This window comes from Cibotium barometz, chromosome 13 (genome assembly GCF_041138505.1).
Source record: "Cibotium barometz isolate CiBa-2024 chromosome 13, ASM4113850v1, whole genome shotgun sequence".
Classification (NCBI taxonomy): Eukaryota; Viridiplantae; Streptophyta; class Polypodiopsida; order Cyatheales; family Cibotiaceae; genus Cibotium; species Cibotium barometz.
In genome coordinates this window covers 18,734,047-18,753,993 of record NC_141058.1, presented here as the reverse complement: position 1 = coordinate 18,753,993, position 19,947 = coordinate 18,734,047, and the positions used below count along the sequence as shown (strand labels likewise).

At 43.9% G+C, this 19,947-nt stretch overlaps 1 protein-coding gene across 4 annotated transcripts in view; it reads right to left on the bottom strand.

The window, feature by feature from the left end:
* The window catches only part of LOC147632449 (uncharacterized), a 37,787-nt gene extending 23,860 nt beyond the window's left edge, over positions 1-13,927 (bottom strand). Inside the window, exons 1-3 of one of the 4 annotated variants that reach the window (XM_086807278.1) lie at positions 12,095-13,884; positions 11,596-11,950; positions 9,673-11,248 (exon numbers count right to left, since the gene is read on the bottom strand). In XM_086807278.1, the coding sequence (XP_086663404.1) occupies positions 9,673-11,248; positions 11,596-11,950; positions 12,095-13,039 (2,876 nt within the window). In that variant the 5' untranslated portion in view covers positions 13,040-13,884. Of the gene's footprint in view, positions 1-9,672; positions 11,249-11,595 lie in introns of all 4 variants that reach the window. The other 3 variants (XM_086807279.1, XM_086807277.1, XM_086807276.1) reach the window with 3 other exon arrangements.
* Between the last annotated feature and the right edge of the window lie 6,020 nt (positions 13,928-19,947).

The window sequence follows — 19,947 nt, the reverse complement described above, 5'->3', positions numbered from 1 at the left end:
TATTTCTTCTAGATAACTAAATACAAGGTGAACTGTGTCCACAAGACTGAGCGGGCAAATTGACTGACTGACCGCCAAACGCAAGGACAAAGTGACCAAACGCTAGCATAACTGTGGATAAGTTGTAGGCGACTGTGAAGCTATCTTCGAAGAGAATACACTGGTTTGAGACTGAGGGTTGGTGTGCTGAGAACTCTGGGAAGCTATCTTCGGATGCCTTGGGCTTGAAAGCACAAAGGATGCTGAAAGTATGCAAAGGCCTAAGGACACATGTTTTGAATGTAAACTTGAACTTTTATCTAATGATTTATAGACTATGGTAGGTTCGCTCTTTTATATGTCCATAGGGTGCTGGTCGAATGGTTTATACTGCTGTCGGCTTGTTTAATTGTCACGACTGAGTTTATTAGCATTAAATGCTGATAAAAGTCGTGATGCTTCTGGATGCTGGCCGACTCATCACAGGCATAGCCGATTACTGCCCTAGGCCATATAGATTGCTGTTCAGGCCACCTCTAGGGTTGCCGAGTGAGACTTATGTTGGCTGAGGGTATTTGACACCCATCGCAAGGCTGTCCCTTCCATGGGTTGACCTTAGGGCTGGCTCCTGCAACTAACATGCTCTAATGCATTCTAACCTAAGGCTGACATCTACATGAGGACTACTTGCTGAATTCTCCAAAGTGGGTTAAGAGGACTGACCTAACATTGACCTAACAGACCTCTATGGCTTAGCTTGGCGGCAGGTTCATGGCTTCGAGGTAGTCTACCAATAATTGTGGATACCCGAGAAAGAATTCTTCATATAGCCAAGTGACTTCATGGGTCTCTCGATCTTTGAACTTGGTATAAAATTGGTGAAGTTGTCGTCCGGAACTGTGCTTCCAATGATGTAGAAGGATCTGCTCGGGCTTGATCACTTCTGCTTTATCAACCATTTCTGGTTGCTGCTCTTTTAGGACATTCTGCAGAGAAGTTCTGATATAAGGCTTTAACCAAGAGACGTGGAAGACGTTGTGCATCGTCCAACTGTCTGGCAATCTGAGTTTCATGGTGACATCACTTAACTTCTTGCTGATGGTGGGAAAAGGACCAAAACTCCTGAATGATAACTTTGGACAGCGCTTGCCTACTTGCTTGAGTCTTTGCTTCATGATCCTTAAGTGTACCCAATTGCCCTCTTTGAAGTTGACGTCTCTCCTTGACTTATTTGCCTGTCTGGTATAAGCCTCTTGAGCTTTGGTAAGGCGCTCTTCGACTGATTCAATGATGGCTGAAAATGTTTATGCCGTCTTGTTGGCTTTCAAGGAAGGAGAGATCATCCGAGTGAGAAGAGATGAAAATCTTCGACCAAAGGCTGTCTCATAAGGAGTTCTGCCAACGATTGATGAGTGTGCCAGTGAGAATCGCCTGCACCAACGGGAGATGAAGCTCCCACTTCGATTGCTGATCATGGCAGTATGCTTTAAGCACATCGAAAGCCAATTGGTTGTAAATCTTTGTTTGGCCATCGGTCTTAGGATGGAATGCATTGGACAGTTGCAATTTGGTACCAAAGTTGTCGAACAGAGCTTGCTAGAAGTGAGTGTGCAAAAATGGCATTTTTTCCCAGCCTAAAAAGTAGATTTTACTGGATTTTTTTTTGGTTATTTTTGGGTTTTTAGGTCTTGTGCTGCTGGCCGATAGCCCCTTTATTAGGCCGACCAGCAGCCTACCTCATATATATACACATGGCTTCATCATTCATTATTTACCACATCATATACCACCATCTGCTGCTGCTGCTGCCAGCACCTGCTCTACATCAGCATATCATCATTGTTGTCAGGTTAGCTCCAACATTTTCTCTGTTGCAGATCTTACCTTGGGACAGCAGCCCACTCTTTGCACTTCAGCGTTTTCTTCTGCAGCATACCCTTCGGACAGCAGCCTACTCTCTGCTACAACATCTCGTTGGGACAGCAGCCCTCTCTGCTACAGTAGAGCACTTCAGTGTTTTACATCAGCTCACACCTTGGGACAACAGCCCACTCTCTGCTACAGTACAACACATCAGTGTTTTATCATCAGTTCATATCTTGGGACAGCAGCCCACTCTCTGCTACAGCACATCTGCGTTTTTCTTCTACAGTTCACTTCGGGACAGCAGCCCTCTCTGCTCGCCATCTCACATCATTGGGATGGCAGCCCTCATTGCTTATCTTCATTGATACCACTCGCACCACTCGGGACGGCAGCCCTCTCGAGTCTTTGCTCACCACCACCACTCAGGTAATGTAGCACCCTTGTCACCAGAGCTTGCACCACTCGGGATGGCAGCCCTCTATGCTCTTCATCACCCCTCAGGTACCGCAACACCTTTGTCACCAGAGCCTGCATCACTTCACCTTCCCCTGCCCACTACCACCTCGGAGTGCCTCACCTCTCAGAGTGCCTTTGCCTCACATTGACGTGAGCCTTTGTCATTGACCATGCTTCAGCTCCGACATCGTCTTTGCTTCTGCACCGGTCTTCTACTCAGCGTCACCTCTCATCAGAGGGCCTCATATACATATTTTCACTCACCATCATACATACACTTACTCACCCATTTCATGCTGTGTTGTTTTGCTTTGATCTCTTGTACATATGGTCCTTTCGTCCTTTTGCCCTCACATGGTATCAGAGCTATCGTGAGCAAAGGGATTGAAGACCTCGAGAGCATACAGCATGGATCGTCTACCCGCACTCCCAGAGGACCAATTTTTCTTATCAGAAATTGATTCTCCAAACTTTGATCTGGACCACACAGGGAATGGGACCTCTTACTCAGAGGAGAGTCCCGTTCAAGATCTTACTTTGGGAGACAATCAACCCATCTACATCAACTCACCTTCACTACCTTTGCCATCACGATCTCCCTCTCTGACTTTATCAGACTTTGCTTCTAGAGGGGGATACATTCCTTCTGCCAGTGTGTCAGTGTGGGACCTTGGTATCCTTCATTTTCTCTCATCTTCTCTCATGGTCCCCTTTTTGGCCTGAGAGGGGGTTTGAAAATGGTATTTTTCCCAACCCTAAAAAGGGGATTTTACTGGATTTTTTGGTATTTCGGGTATTTTTGGGTTTTTAGGTCTTGTGCTGCGAGCTGACAGCCCCTTTACGGGGCCGACCAGCAGTCTACCTCATATATATACACATGGCTTCATCGATCATTATTTACCACATCATATACCACCATCTGCTGCTGCTGCTGCCGGCACCTGCTCTACATCAGCATATCGTCATCGTTGTCAGGTCAGCTCCAGCGTTTTCTTTTGTTGCAGATCTTAACTTGGGACAGCAGCCCACTCTCTGCATTTCAGCGTTTTCTTCTACAGCATACCCTTGGGACAGCAGCCCACTCTTTGCTACAGCATCTCATTGGGACAGCAGCCCTCTCTGCTACAGTAGACCACTTCAGCGTTTGGCATCAGCTCACACCTTGGGACAGCAGCCCACTTTCTGCTATAGTATAGCACATCAGTGTTTTATCATCAGTTCATATCTTGGGACAGCAGCCCACTCTTTGCTACAGTACAACACATCAGCATTTTATCATCAGTTCATGTCTTGGGACCGCAGGCCACTCTCTGCTACAGCACATCTGCATTTTTCTTCTACAGTTCACCTTGGGACAGCAGCCCTCTCTGCTCACCATCTCACATCATTGAGACGGCAGCCCTCACTGCTCCTCACCACCACTAAGGTATTGCAACACCCTCATCACTAGAGCCTGCACCACTCGGGACGGCAGTCCTCTCTCCTCTTCATCACCCCTCAAGTACCGCCGCACCCTTGTCACCAGAGTGTGCATCACTTCACCTTTCGCTGCCCACTACCACCTTGGAGTGCCTTTGCATCCAGTGACGAGAGCCTTCGACACCGACCACCTCTCGGAGTGTCTTTGCCTCACATCGGCGTTAGCCTTCGTCACCGGCCGTGCTTCAACTTCGACAGTGTCTTTGCTTCTGCACCGGTTTTCTACTCAGAGTCACCTCTCATTAGAGGGCCTCTTGTACATATTTTCACTCACCATCATATATACAGTCACTCACACATTTCAAGTTGTGTTGTTTTGCTCTGATCTCTTGTAGATTTGGTCCTTTTGTCCATTTGCCCTCATAGTGAGATGTAAACTTCGGATCCCGATTTGAAGTTCACTCACCCATTTCATGTTGTGTTGTTTTGCTCTGATCTCTTGTACATCTGGTCCTTTCGTCCTTTTGCCCTCACAGTGAGATGTAAACTTCGGATCCTGATTTGAAGTAATGGTCCGTGGCAAACCACATACTAGATACCAAATTCCAATGTCGGAGAAAGAACCGGGCTATATCTTTTGCTGTGGCCGTCTGTTTTCATGGGATAAACATACAAAATTTACAAAATGTGTCGACTATCGTCATACACTGAGTATTTCAAGATTCAGTAGAAGCGGGAAGTGGTGCAACGAAATCCATCAAAATGTCGTGAAACGGATCCTCTGGAAGGGGCAATGGTGGAAGCAACCCTGCTTGTTTGGTGTGAGGTACTTTCACTTTCTGACATATGGGACATGTGGAAACATAGTTGTATACATCCCTACGCATCTTCGGCCAATAAAATGAACTTTCTAACTTCTCCAAAGTACCGTTGATCCCGCGATGACCACCACCGAGTGAATCATGGGCATCATGGAGGAGTGCTGTCTCCTCTCCCTGAGAACACATAGTCGACTCTTGTAAAAGAGCCAATGACGCGGTTTTGAAAAAAGGGCCATACTGTAAGGAGTTCCAAATTCTGTGCAATTTGCATACTATGTCTTCATACTATCTAAGTCCTTTCCTTGTATCTCCAACACAGTGGACTCCTGAACTGTCTGAATACTACCTTTCCAACTAAGAGCATCTGCCACAGGATTATGCTTACTCGGTACATAATCAATCGTTTTGCCAAACTGTTGGAACAACTGACTCCACCGGTACTGTCTATTGCTCCACTGGGCACATGGCATAGTCTGTAACCACTTCAAGGCTTGGTGGTCTGTCTTCACAGTAAATTCCCTTTCATAAAGAAAAGGTTTCCACTATTTTAAGGCTGTGATAACCCTGAGCAACTCTTTGTCATATACAGAATAGTTCTTTTTTGCATCATTTAACTTCTTGCTGGAATACGCCATGGGTCGTCCTTGTTGTAAAATTGCTCCAATGGCGAGATTACTAGCATTGGTTATCAGGTCGAAGGGATCATCCCATGGTGCGAGTTTGAGGACCGGTGCTTCAGAAGCCGCCTTTTGTGCTGCAAGGTTAGAAAACTGATGCATATGCGGGCTATACACTTGGCAAAGGCTCCCAAAGGATCGTATCTCTTGGGCTGTCTCCAGAACGTCCCAATCGAGGATTGCCTTTATCTTCTCAGGTTAAAAGAGAATTCCGTCGAAACCGATCACGTAGCCCAGGTATTGGACTTCTTGAACTCCCAATATGCTCTTCTTTGCATTGATGTAGAGTTCGTTATCTCACAAAATCTGCAAGACCTTCTACACATCCTTCTCGTGCTGTTCTGTAGTGGCAAAAAAAACAAGAATGTTATCCATAGACATTTACCGATGAGCATGGCGAAGACTCGAGACATCATCTTGTTGAAGGTAGACGGTGCATTGGTCAAACCAAAAGGCATGACCATGAACTCGTAATTACCTCGTTCTTGATTGTCAACTTGTTCAAGGCTTGGTAATCCACACAGAGACGTGCGGTCTTATCTTTCTTTTGCACAAAAAGAATCGGTGCAGCAAATGGAGGGGATGAAGGCACGATGAAACCAAACCTAAGTACTTGCACGAGTTGCGTCTCCAACTCAGCTTCCAACGACTTGGAGAGACGATACGGAAACCTACTTGGTGGCTCAACTCCAGGTACCAAATCGATACAATGGTTTTCAGGATGAGAGGGTGGGGTTTGGGTGGGATATTATCCCGCAACATGATGTCTTGAAACTGTTGGAGGAGTCTTGGCATGTGGGACTCTAATGGAGTAGTGATGGATGTCGATATCTACTGTGGGCGGACATATATCATCGCACACTCTACTCTCTTTCTGATAGCTCTACCAGCCTAGAGGTGGGAAATGAGTGGAATACCCTAAATGCTCCGATCCTCGCGGCGGATGACAGTAGGCTCAGGCAAACCTTCGACGATTGTGAAGGTGTCGTGACTCCAATCAGGAATGGGTGCATACTAGCAGAACCACTAAATTCCTAGGATCATGTTGCACTCGAGGAGGGGCGAGAATGAAATCCCTCTAAAACTGGGCCTTTTGGACTGTGAAGGTGAACTATTGAGCTTCCTGGGAGATATGGATACGCAGGGCGGGAGTGAACCCATCCATGTTTTGCTAGTTTTTTTTCTATTTGGACTCTTTCGAGTTGAATTTGGAGTTGCCTTATTTGCTCCTTTAACTTCTGGTTGTCTTCGTCTGCTTTTTGCGGAAGCATTTCTTCGAATGGTTCTTCTTCTTTTGGAATGTCTTCGGAGCTTGATGCCATGGTAGATGGGCGAGTGGTTTTTCCCGATCTTAGCTTTACCATCCACAGGATGCTCTCACCGTAGGTCACCGCGTTGAATTACGTCCCAAGCTCTTATACCTATGTAGCAAACGCCAAGCTAGGACCGTGTGACACAACGAGGCCTTCTTTATACCTGAGTTTAGTGAGTCGGACGACACTAGATGGGGTCCTAATTACCCACTGAAGAGCCCCCTCGTGCAAGCAAGAGTATTTGCTTTATTCTTTTGGAGAACTGAATACAAGCTGAATTGTGTCCACAAGACTGAGCGGACAAATTGATTGATTGACCGACTGCCAAACGCAAGGACAAAGTGACCAAATGTTGGGCAGAACTGTGCATAAGCTGCAGGCGACTGTGGAGCTATCTTTGAAGAGAACACACTGGTGGCCTGGATAGCAGTCGGCAGCCATCTATATGGCATGGGCAGCAGTTGACCAGTCTGTGATGAGTCGGCCAGCAGCCAGGAAAGCATCACGACATTTATCAGCATTTAATGCTAATAAACTCAGTCGTGGCAGATTAAACAAGCCAACTCTAGGGCTGCTGACTGAGACTTTATGTTGGTTGAGGGTATTTGACACCCATCACAAGGCTGTCCCCTTCATGGGTTGGCCTTGGGGCTGGCCAGCCTTAGGGATGGTCCCTGCAACTAACATGCTCTAATGCATTCTAACCTAAGGCTGACATCTACATGAGGACTACTTGCTGAATTCTCCAAAGTGGGTTAAGAGGACTAACCTGACATTGACTTGACAGACCTCTATGGCTGGGAGACTGACCTACGTAGCTCGTGCCTGACATGTCCCGGACTGGGGCTCACAAAGTGGTCACGGTATACGACCTATCAAGGTGCTACTTTTGTACATGTATGTTTCTTGCACTATTGATGAGCCAGTGTGTCACCATGTACCATAGTGCATGGGTGCCCGTGACACTATTTGTAGGAGCAAAGGCTTGGACAGGGAAGATGCCTATGTGGTTCTCTTGCCTTCCACACTTGAGGGTTCTGCAGATAAGTGGTTCAGCCAATTTCCAGCTGATCATTGTGCAGACTGGGCCACTTTGAGGGACACCTTTGTCCACACCTTTCGGCCCGGCAACTATGAGAACCACATTCTCCAAGAATTGGGAACTCTACAACTATGCAATGGAGAAACAGTATTTGAACTCATGACAAGAACCAAAGTGTCGGTGGCCTGTTTGCCGGCCTACCCTGGTGATTCATGGTGCGACAACAGCAACTTGCCCCGGTCCGGGCCACTGTTCACCACACTACAACTTATGCTCCTTCAACACCATCAGTGTACCACCAATATACCACTCCTTCAACACAAGCCTACGCACTTGCCACTCCTTCCTACCCACACCACCCCACACCACCACCGTCATACCTGCCACCTCTCATCCCTGTTCCACCTACTCTTCCCACTGCTTTAGGTGCTGCCCCTGCACCAGCTGCTCCTACACGGCGACCTCGTCCACTAGCTACCCGTAACCGTCCAATTCTCATGAATATTCTTAATCCCTAACTAATCCAATAGTTAAGTACCATCATACCATCAGGTAAGCATCACCATTAGCAGTAGCATTAGCATTAGCATCAGCACCATCATCTCATCATCATCATCAGTAGCACACATCATCAACCTCAGCATCTATGTCATGTAGAATCAGTAGTGGGAAGGCATGAGGGGCCTGTCGGCTGGCAGCCAACACCCTGTCGGTTGGCAGCAGTCCCTCAGGCAGCAGGCGGGTAAGCGTTGTGGGGACAAGGCAGCAGCTGCGGGCAACAGTAAGTATAAAGCGCAGCTATTACAGGAAACATCATGATTATTTGTCCTACCAACAGGCCGACAGCTCCAGTAGCTGGCCGACTGCATCCCAAGCAGCATATAAAAGAAGAAGGCATAAATCAGCATAATAATCAAGTCATTTTCAGCAAGTCATCTTCATCATTCAGTAGTAGAAGCATGTAGAAAGGGGCCAAAAGGTCAATCCCTTGGGGCTGACCAAGGCCCACATATGTACAAGCATTCATCAACCTTTTTGTACCATATATAAATAAAGAAAACCTTGACACCAATCTCTCCCTTCTTCTCTCTCCTCTGTCTTAATCATCTTAATTCAGCATCAATGTTCTTAATCAAGCTCAAGGCTGTGGATCAGTACAGCAAGGCTTCCGTGCATGCAACATTGAAGTTGTCACCCGTGCCCAATCCAAGGCCATGGGATGAATAGAACCATTAGTCGAAGAGCATGGGGAAACCTCTTCGCGCATGTCACAAAAGCACGATTGAAGGCACCCTTTATTTCAAGTTCCCGGTCTTGGGTATTGAAAGATCCAAAGCTCTGAATGGGCCACACGAAAGACCTGGGAGATGCGTGAGAGAGAGGGTCGGATTCGCTCCAAAGAGAGTAATCCAAATTATAGTGGCACTGGGTGGACGGTTAAAAAGCTTCGTGAATCGCTCTTCCTGGTCCAAGACCATGGGCACAAGCTCGTCCCATGTGATGGTGCTGAGCCTGCCACTGGTAATCAACGAAGAGTAAAAGGCTGAGTACTGAGAGGGCAAATGTGGCAACAACGTTATGGCCATATCCTCTGGCGATATCTCTTTCTCGCCTGGAGAACTCCGAGGTGTCAATACAATGGGCTGGACCAGTCTAAAGTGAAAATGCAAGTGGTTGGACCAGTCCAAAAGACTAAAATGAACTATAGAGTGGCCGGTACAGTGATGTGACAGTTGGCACTTTTGTCCGGTCCAAAAGTGGGCAGCCGACAGTGACCGGCCGAATAGTGACCGGCAGAACAGTGACCGGGAGATAGTGGGCAGCCGGGGTGGCTACACAACTCACGAAGCTTCAGATCATCACCTCCATCATGCATAACTCTATACTTGATGTGGATGATTGAAAGCAACAACAGTTGCAGTACACAAAACCGCACCCTTTAATTTATCTGCAACTGCTGTTCGCATGCTGTTGAAATACAAGTCAAAGCAAAGTCAGGCTTTTTTCCAGATCATTCTAACTGATACAAAAACTGAGGCAGTTCTCTTCAGACAAGCAGACATGCACATCAAATGCAAGGGAAATGTTAGTGGCATCACCTGTTTTTCCTGTGTATGATTCTCAGATCAAAGATCTCATACTGATCTTCATCAACACCCAGTGTTCTCATCTCCTCTTGAGCAGCTGCAGCGTCTTCCTCCTCTTGAGCTGATGGCTGGCACAATTTTGGCAATTGACAACCTACATCTGACGACTCAATACCATGTGCTCTTGCCTCCAAACTCACATACTCATCTGTGGAATGAAGAGACTCCGATGAGTGATTTAACAAGCTCAGGTTTGGAAGATTTTCCTCGCTAGAATAGATGATTGGTGATGAATGGTTGCTCTTCCGCTTCCACGCAGCCAATGTATCATCAGGCCCCACCATGCTACTACCATACCCATCAGTCTCTTCTCCTTGAGCTGTACTCTCCCTGTTTGACCAAAGTGACTTCCCAGATCCTGCTCTTGACGCTGTTACATCTCTAGTGCTTGAGGGAGAAGGGAACGAAAAACCTTCAAGCCCGAAACCACCATTGTCCAGGATTGCTTTGTTGCTGCAGTTCGTCGAATGCTTACTCTTGGACAGCTCATTAATTGAAACCCCCAGTTCGGTAGTACTCCTACTTGCAGCCTCCCTCTCAATAGCCCTCTTTGAGTGGCCCCACGCCTCATTGTAATACTGTAGAATCATATCGTGTTCATCATCATCTTCATCAAGGTGCTGTACAGGGGCACTTTTCACCTCCACATGCCTCCCTTCCTTATTGCTGAAAAACTCCTGAGAGTCAAACTTTCCATGTGCTGGCCCATACACAACTAGCTCTTGTTCTCTGAAACTCTCTGCGTCACCTTCACTGCTACCACCTAGCACGCTATCCCTTACCTCACTGCCAACATCTGCAGCATCACTGCTTACCAGAATCCCTCCTGACCTCACAGATCCATGATTATCATAATCAACCCCATCTGCACAACCACCGTCTAATCTATAACCACCCAAAACTACATTAGCTCGTTCTAGCTCATTTGCTTGACCCACAAAGCCTTTCCAGACTGCCTGAGATCTCATCAAACTTAGTTCCTCAGCATCAAAAATCTGACCATCATCCTTATTGCCATCATCACCACCCCTCGACAGCGTCAATAGGTCATTATCATTATGTGTTGAATACAAGTTAGTGTAAGTAAATTGAGCTTGATCCACCTGGTTTCTTAACTCAGACTGCTGTGACTTGTAAATTTCTTTCTTGGCTGCTTGTAATCTGTAGTATTCCTCACCTGAAAAGTAAATCTCCTCTTCTACAATGGAGCGGTCATCCTCATCACACTTCTTTGACTGCTTGGGAACAGTGAGATTGTTTTTGTCTGTGCATTGCCTTGCTCTCTCATCGTCACTTGGATAATCGATTTCATGTGCAAGAAACCACTCTTCATCCTCGATTGGCTGCCTGTGGTAGCCAGGATCATCATCATCTTCGTAAGTGTCAGAATCACAGTATTCATCAGGATACCATTTTTCACTCTGGCCATCAGCAGCCATTGCAAGACCAGAAAGCTGCTCCGGCATAGCTTCCACTATACCTTGACTGACAGATGGTCTTGAAACTGGCCACTTCAATCCTGCAATCCCTAAGACAGAATGCCAAGATAAAGTAGGGAAAAAAAAAACTACCAGGCATTCACATAAAAATAGAGCTCGTTGCTCTTAGAAGCTTGGACTACAAACAATCCTACAATTACTTTGCCAGAACATTGTGTGCATGCTTCTCAATTTGAGCTATAAAACAATTCCAATAAATTATGCATGATAAAGCAAAAGCTTCATGTGCCATAGGTATGTATAAACATACACGCGTGTGCGAACACACATACCCGTGTGGATGTATGAAAGAAAGAAAACACAAATGGCATCTTCTCATTAATACATGGCTCTTTTCAACCTTGGCTCAGAAAACAATCAAAAAAAGTGAACGTACCTGAAGTTGCCATATCCTGCCCCAATGGACCATCCACAAATGTACCCCATCCAAAAGTACCCTCCGGAGTGTTTCCTATGCTCCTGACAGCAGCTGATTCAAGGCTTCTAGTTGAGTTTTCATTTTCCACAGCAGATCCACTATTCTTAAAAATGTCCATGTTTTTGTCCATAGAGTGAAGTCTAACTGGAGGCAGTCTGGGAAGCTCTTCAGGTCCATGAACACCATTTGAACTCAATTCCAGGTTTTCAACAGAAGGTGGATGACCTGCTGCTCCGCTTCCTATAGCTGGTGCTCTGATCTCCTCAAACTTTTCCACCTCCCCACTGTTCCAACTGAGCCCACTTGCAATTTTCTGATCATTCAATACAACAAAGTCTTGCATCAATACTCCGTGTTGCTCATCATTTTGAGAAGGTTTTCGAAAAGAAAGAGGCACGAAAGTCGTCAAGGCAGAGTATCCTTCAGTAGTTGAGCTTGTTATAAAACCATTTTTCACCTGTAAATTTCCTTCCCCTTGTTGCGCCATTTTTTCTGTGCTACCTTCTACTTGTCCCTTGGCAACAGGTAAATTTGACCCATGTACTTTAACTTCATTCTGAACAGAAGAATGCTCTTTCTTTTCACAGTCTTTAAACTCCTGTTTTACATTTACACAGGCAAACGTGTTATGAGGTGTCCCTGACTCTTCACACTTGATATCAAACTCTTTCTGCAGCATTTCATTCTTGTGTATTTGTTGTTGTTGTTGGGCTTGATTTTGTGATCCTGGCAAACTATCAGTAGTGGGCTTAAAATGCTGTTGCTGACGCATCCGTTCATTGCCCCATGTTGAAGCTTGTTCGACTGGCTCACTATCGACCTGCCATGCCTGATTTTCTACAGGCAACGGCTCTGAGGAGCTTACACTTTGCATGCCTGGTAAGGACCTCTCCACTTGCTGAAATGAAGTTATCCAGCTGGCTCCCTGCACCACAGTTTCCACTTCATAAGTAGGGGAAGATACATAAGCTCCTGCAGGAGGGACTGCAGCTTCAGGTTCTGGTGAAGTCCAGACATTTTCAAATGCAAACTCATGGGGAGGTGTGCGCAATGAGTCCTGACACTCCGGTTTTCCAGATTCATACTCTACGTACAATTGCTTCTCTGGAGGAGATCTCACCCTTTCCAATGGAATCCCTCCGGCTTCTTCCTCTTCATTACTGGAAACTCTCCAAGTGTCTCTATCAGGCATGGACGTGACCCTCTGCTCATGTGCAGAACTATCAATGCCCTGCAATACAGGAGAATGCAACTGCAAATCCCAATCTATACCGTTTTCAGAAGATAAAGGAGGCCTCTCTCCTCTTTCCCGTGCCAGTAGTTCTGCCTTGAAAGCTGCCTCGGCTTTTGCAAACTGGTGCCTTTGAAGAAAGTCAAGAATGATTTCTACCAGGTCTGCCATTGTAGGAGGCAAAACCTTTGGGTTTCTTCCAGGCAGTTTCACTGTGAGATTGATTAGTTTCAGAGCTGCAGGATCATCTCAAGCACCAAAAGACACTCAATGAAATCAACGGGTAAAACCTAGTCTGCAGAGCAAGTCATGACTGCAAGAAGAGATAACTAGAGACTTTCCTTTCACATGTCAGGGAGGCCACGCGGTCTGGTGCTAAGGCCAGGTTTTGCCTGAGAAAAGCCACTACATGCTGCACGTAAACACTGCAACCCTACCCTATCCATACTGCTGCAATCGTACCTTCTTCCCCTTGCTGTGAACCACCGAAGAGGGGGCACACATGTATTCATCATAAAATACTTGAGACGAGAGCTGCAACGGGATCAAACTGACGGGTTTTTCCTTGTCCAAGTCCTGATGATGCTTCTACCTGTCCCCATTTTCTCTGCTCTGGAACCATGGCTGCAGATCTGCTTGTGCTCCATGGCCTACAATTGGTGCAAGATCTGCGTCTTCTCCTTCTTCCAGCGAGTAAAAGTGCCTCTCTGCGAAAGGAGGTGGAGCGAAACCCTAGAACGAAGTGCAATGCCGCATGCTTTTCAACCTTTACATGGCTACTGGACAGCAATTCTGCCAAAAAATGGCTTCAAAAAGAGGCATCAAGAGGCTGAAAGAAAAATGGTGAAGTGATGAGCACAAAAGCGACTAGAAATGTGGGGGAATGTAATAAGGGAAGAGAGAGAGAAAGACAGAAAGTGATAAGAGTGAGGTCCCGGCTATGGCGTCAGAGAAGGGAAAGCCTGCAAACCCAGCGTCCGAAAAACAGTGAAAGAAAAAAAAAATTAAAGAGAGGGGGGGTCGAGGAAGAGGAAGATGATGATGTAGTTTATTAAGTTCGGTTCACACAAGTACTTTCAACCCTTGGCCTTTCACCTTTCATTTACCCCCATTGTCATCACCTCTTGAAGTTGTATGTGAAATGGGATATTCTCTCTTTATTCCTTCACCAACTTACAAATGCAAAGCTTGTTGCACCCATTCACAAGGTGCCTACGTTGAATCCAAGAGAACACATCTTATTAGACGTAGAGCACTCAAACATGCCAAACAATCAAGCTGCTTTAAAGCTGCCCTTTGTAAAATCTAGCATCGCGTTCCAGGGGCCTACACACCATCTAAAGTCACCCATAGTCGTCACATTTGGTAGGTCGAGATCAAGCATTGAGTTTCAATAGTGACTCGTCCTAAATGTGAACCTAGTTGGAACTCATCTAAGAGGCCTCCAATGTTGCTAGCTATTCATGCAAGACTTCCTTTTGCCCATCGATAGAAGACTTGGAGCTAGGCATAGTGAGCTTGTATATATCACCAACATATGGCATAATCATTGAATGTTGTTTATCATGCTAGCTATTCATGCAAGACTTCCTTTTGCCCATCTCACCAACATATGGCATAATCATTGAATGTTGTTTATCATGCTAGCTATTCATGCAAGACTTCCTTTTGCCCATCAATAGAAGACTTGGAGCTAGGCATAGTGAGCTCCTACGTATGGCATAATCATTGAGGTATCTAACATAACACCAATCTCTTTGGAGGTTAAGCCCGAGAGTACAATGTCCAGAGTTCCCACAATCTCTTTGGCTTTGCTAGCATAGTATAGCGTGTAATCTTTGACCCTCGAGGTTTAAGTCCCTAATCATGATGACCCTTGTTACAATCCACCCATTCACCTTTCAAATCTTGACACTTCGCTTTTTTGCTTTTACTTGTGTTAGCTTCCATGTTAAAAGAAGAGATTTCAATGTTCCTCTCCTACTACTACTTCGACTTTTCTTCATAACAACAATATTTCTACTAGCATTCAACTTTGAGAATGTTCCATGAACAATTACTCATGATGTGGATGTAAATAAAAAGACTTTTTGAAGTAAGCTTCTTGTTTTTTCTTCATCATTTTGTTTAACCCGGTTTCCTCTTGGATGTAAGAATGGAAGCTTTGTCTATTTTTGTTGGATTGTTTATAGACTAGCTTCACCCATCTACTGTGGAAAATATGGTAGGCATGTGATTGTTAGATTGTTAAAATCTATAGGATGGAGCATTTATAAACTCGATTAGTTTTCAAAATCTATAAGATGGAGCATTCATAAACTCAATTGGTTTTCAAAGCTTTAAATAGCTTAACATGAGCCTTTTATTTGATAGTTTGCAAGGTGTCCCACAACCACCTCTCTCTCTCTCTCTCTCTCTCTCTCTCTCTCTCTCTCTCTCTCTCTCTCTCTCTCTCTCTCTCTCTCTCTCTCTCTCTCTCTCGTTCCAAGATTAAAAATAGAGGGAGACTTTAGCATTGAAGATGAGGATGGGGGGACCACCTAATGAACCATGTTAGAAATCAAGACTCTAAGGCATCGATGAAAGCCACATGGGCCATCCACCAATGTGGAATGAGGATGCCATCAACTTTATCAAAATCTAAGGATTGAACACAACTATCACTTTCATCAACACAAGGCAACAAAGAGTTGAAATCCTAAAACAACCTTGAAATTCAAAGGGCACCACCTTTGAATATGTGAGGAACTCACATTAGCACAACTTGAGCAAAAGGGAGCATAACTTCCGAATCTGAGTGTATCACAAAAGATAGGATAGTGAATAGTCATTTTTTAGGGGTAATCCCTCATTAGAGAATTTAAGAAGTCGGAGGAGCTAATGAAACCTCAACCTCGTGTCAATGCACTTATACTAGACTCTGATGAGCCTCCAAATCCATAAGAATTTAACTCTTTTCCTTTTTTAGTTTGATTTTATTGATGCGTAAACTGAGACCTTTCATGATCGATACATTGTAATTAGTCCCAAAGGTAATATTTGGCCTATATATTAATCTCTCTCTCTCTCTCTCTCTCTCTCTCTCTCTCTCTCTCTCTCTCTCTCTCTCTCTCTCTCTCTCTCTCTCTCTCTCTCACACACACACACACACACAGTGCTGCATGCACACACGCGCACACACCTGCAAACACTTGTAAAACACACAAATAATCATTTAATAAAATGCATATGACAATACATCCATTGATTAAGAAATAGATTATTTGAAAAATCAAACAAGTTTTTCAAAGAGAATAAGAGTAGTAGAAGTAAAATTCAAAGCCAAGATCATGCATGCCAAGTACATGACACCCTAGTACAATTCACACATAGTCTCTAAAAGTACATAGCACTCTAGCTTTGTATCTAACATCGAGCTACAATTCATGCATAGCTCTTGTAAAAGTGAATCATTGTATTTAATTCATTATTTCTCTTTGCAATCATCATGCAAATTAATTTTGTCAATTTCCAAAGGTTAAGCTTACTTACATCTATTGCATTGGAGGAGCCCCAAAAGAGGAACAATGAGGAAGGGAGTGTTGGCACAGCACAACTCTAGAAAGGAAGCTAAACTGCTCTACTAGGTAAAACTCTGAAAGGATTTTTTACATCAAAAATTTGTGCTTTTGAGCTTTCCAATAGACTAGCTACATGTTTACTTCTATACACCTACTACATCTATCTTGAAAACAAATTAAAAATGAAATCGTATATGAAGTGTATACTTCCCATTTTAAAAAGTCCTCCTTTTTTCATAAATGCTTATATTTTTTAATAGCTTTCTTATGGAATTATGGTTCTTTGAGTGCATTGTGTGAGAGTTCTCTTAAGTTTTGCAACTTTCCCTAACCTTCAAATGTTGAAACTTGTTAGAAAGAAAAAATGCAATGTAATGACGATGCCTTAAAGATATATATTGCAAAAAAGCAAGCTTGTAGCCTCTTAAAACACTTGCTTGTAATGACGATGCCTTAAAGATATATATTGCAAAAAAAGCAAGCTTGTAGCCTCTTAAAACACTTGCTTGTAGGGGAGGTTGATAGATTATTAGTAGTGGGTTGTTTGTCTTTTAAAAACTTGCTTGTATGGTGATGTCGGCAAATTGAAATTTGAGATATACAAAGGAGAAACACAATAGTCTACGGTAGGCATGCTATTTTTTATTGTAAAATAAATCCATGTGTATAATGCATGGCCCTAAAAAGCTCACTAAAGTCATATTATGGTGTGATGAGTTTGGAATGATATGTGTGTTTATGAATTTATATAGGTCAGATATGTGCAAAGAAATATATACATAGATATATTATTTTTGTATAACATTTATCCCACATTCTATTGGGGCAATATTTAGATAAAGCAAGACATCACAAATGTTGAATGCTTAATTTTTTAAAACTTAACATTGTACATCATCCAAGTAAAGGTACAAATAGTTTTGTAACTCCTTATGGCGCCAGATGAGACACGAGATCACTACTGTTCTCTATGCTTTCATGAAGGTCATGCTCTTGCATGCTTAATGCTCTAAGAAGGAAGGCTAGGGAGAACCAATAAGGATGTTTACAATGAAGGCTTTTATTGCTCACCTTTTCTTTGCATCGCGCTCTCTCTGTAGTATGAAGGTAAGCAGGCCTCAAATTTAAAGGAAGAACGCTGACTTGCTGTATAGGATATGTCCATCCTCCACGCTTGTTGATCTAACAAACATTGCACAAGAGAGTGCAATAGCCCCTTGTTGTTGTGGGAGGTCATAATGTCACCACGTTGACATTAAATATCAAAGAACTAATAACATAAGTGTAGCAAATGTCCATCCTCCACGCTTGTTGATCTAATAAACATTGCACAAAGAGAGTGCAATAGCCCCTTGTTTGGGAGGTCAAAGTTGTTAAATGAAAATAAATTATTGCATTAAAAGCCTTGGCTACTATTAAAGTATCATGAATATAACATGGACTTGTTTTCTATTATTGTCAAGTCTCACACAATTCAGTCATTATAAAACATAAAATTTCACAATAATAACTATATTGATTGACCTTTTAACATGCTATAACTACCCTATCAAATGGTTTCTAGATATGGACCTTTTTTCATTCTAGAACTACCCTAGCAAATGGTTTATAGATATTGACTTTTTTTCATGCTAGAACTACCCTAGCAAATGGTTAACCATCCATCATTACTAAGAGCCTAGAGAAAAAGGGAATCTACATGCTAGTCTGATGTGGATCAGTATATGTTATGGGCTACCACACCTTCAAGAGGGAACTCTACACATTCACCTAAAGGATGAGCAATAGATCACAACTGTCATAGGGCACTTACCAATGCTTCAAACTTGAGTCCCTTAAGGCCTCCAAGCTTGCTTGTTAAGCTCCAACCTCCAAGCTCCCCCTCCACGTTGTCACCATAGAGTCACTCACACCGTCGCATAAGGCAATCACTCTCTCTCTCACTCTCTCACACAAGCATGAATCACACAAGCATAAAAGAGGAACAATGTTAGAATGCTCTCTCTCTCTCCTTCAATCTCTCTCAAGACACAAGGGAGAGCTCTCTATAGCACAAAGGGGATTGTGTCTTTTCATTATGAGAAAATACCTTATATATATTTGGCCCTTATTCACACTTGGCCGCCCAAAACTTACTTACTAGGCCTTGGGTGGCCAATATCTCATAATGTACAACTTTTATAGTGTTGTTTCATGACACTTATTAATGTCCTCAATTGGAGGATCATGTTTGTTAATCTAAAATGGGATTAACATCCCCCCTTCCTAATGTAGGTTATGTCCCTAGAACCTATTACGAGGTCTTAAGACCTGGTCACCGAACTCATGTCGGTAGAAGTTCCTCCTGGATTGGAGCTTCTTGAGTGTGCGTTGAAATGCTGAATGTGATCTCCAGAATCCTGTATCTACCATATCTTCGAAAGTGATATACATGTAGCTTGGAAGACATTGGAGTCGGTGGTAGTAAAGAATGATTCCCCTATCTGATGGTCCTTGGTTCATGTGTCGAACTTCAGGTGTTCTGCTTCATAGCCATCAGAGGGCTCCTTTGGTTGGTCTATCAGCACCGCCACCAATTTCAAAAATCTGACGCTAGCTACAATAGCGAGGTCTGAAATTCTGTGCCATGCCCTGATCCATGTAAGTATCTATTGTCTTTGTTCCTGAATGGTTGCAAATGTTGCTAGTATAAAAATGGGGAAGTTGTAGCACACATGCGAGTCGCGCCTCTTGGCTTCTTGTAATTCCAGCGGTGTCCATCTTCTTTTAACTGGCATGTATAATGGATTGACCCACAATGTTGGTGGTGCGCTCATATACACCTGGCTATATTCAGGAATTGCCAGTACTCCTTCCTCTAGTCTGGCTGTATTCCAAAATCTTGAAGTTGTGGGTGCTCTTCATTGGTGATTATGGTGGCTTAGCCATCTCTAGTGTGCATAAGATTTGCTTTCCTCCATCTTTTGGAACACTAGAAAATGCAGTCAGCTGCGCCTGAGAGGTGTTAGCAGGTGGTGTGTTTGGATATGGGTTAAGTAGCGTACTAGCGACATTCGAATAGACATGGTAAGTTGATTTTGAAAACGAAGAAGAAGATTCTTCTTTATCTCTAGGGGGTGGGTGGCTAGGCTTATGAGACTTAATAAAGTCTTGTAAGCCTGGAATTTATTCGGCATTGATAGCGGGATATTCTATGTGGGTAGTATCAAAATTGTATTACACATTGGTTAGCCTGGCTTCTAAATGTTTATAGACATTAGTGTAGAGTTTTAGAATGCCAAAAGGATGATATAGAGTGGAGTCACATAGATTTAGATGTTGGTTAGTGTTATATACCTCTAGCCACCCTTGACTTATAACCCATTGGTAACTATGTGCTATGACCTCATAGTTGGCGGGCATCTTTGGAATGTCATATGGGACAAATAGGTCTAATTTTTAAACACTGTTGTCCAGAATTTCTGAGTTTTGGAGAACGCGACACCAAGTACGAAGGTTTAGCACGATAGGATGTAGAGG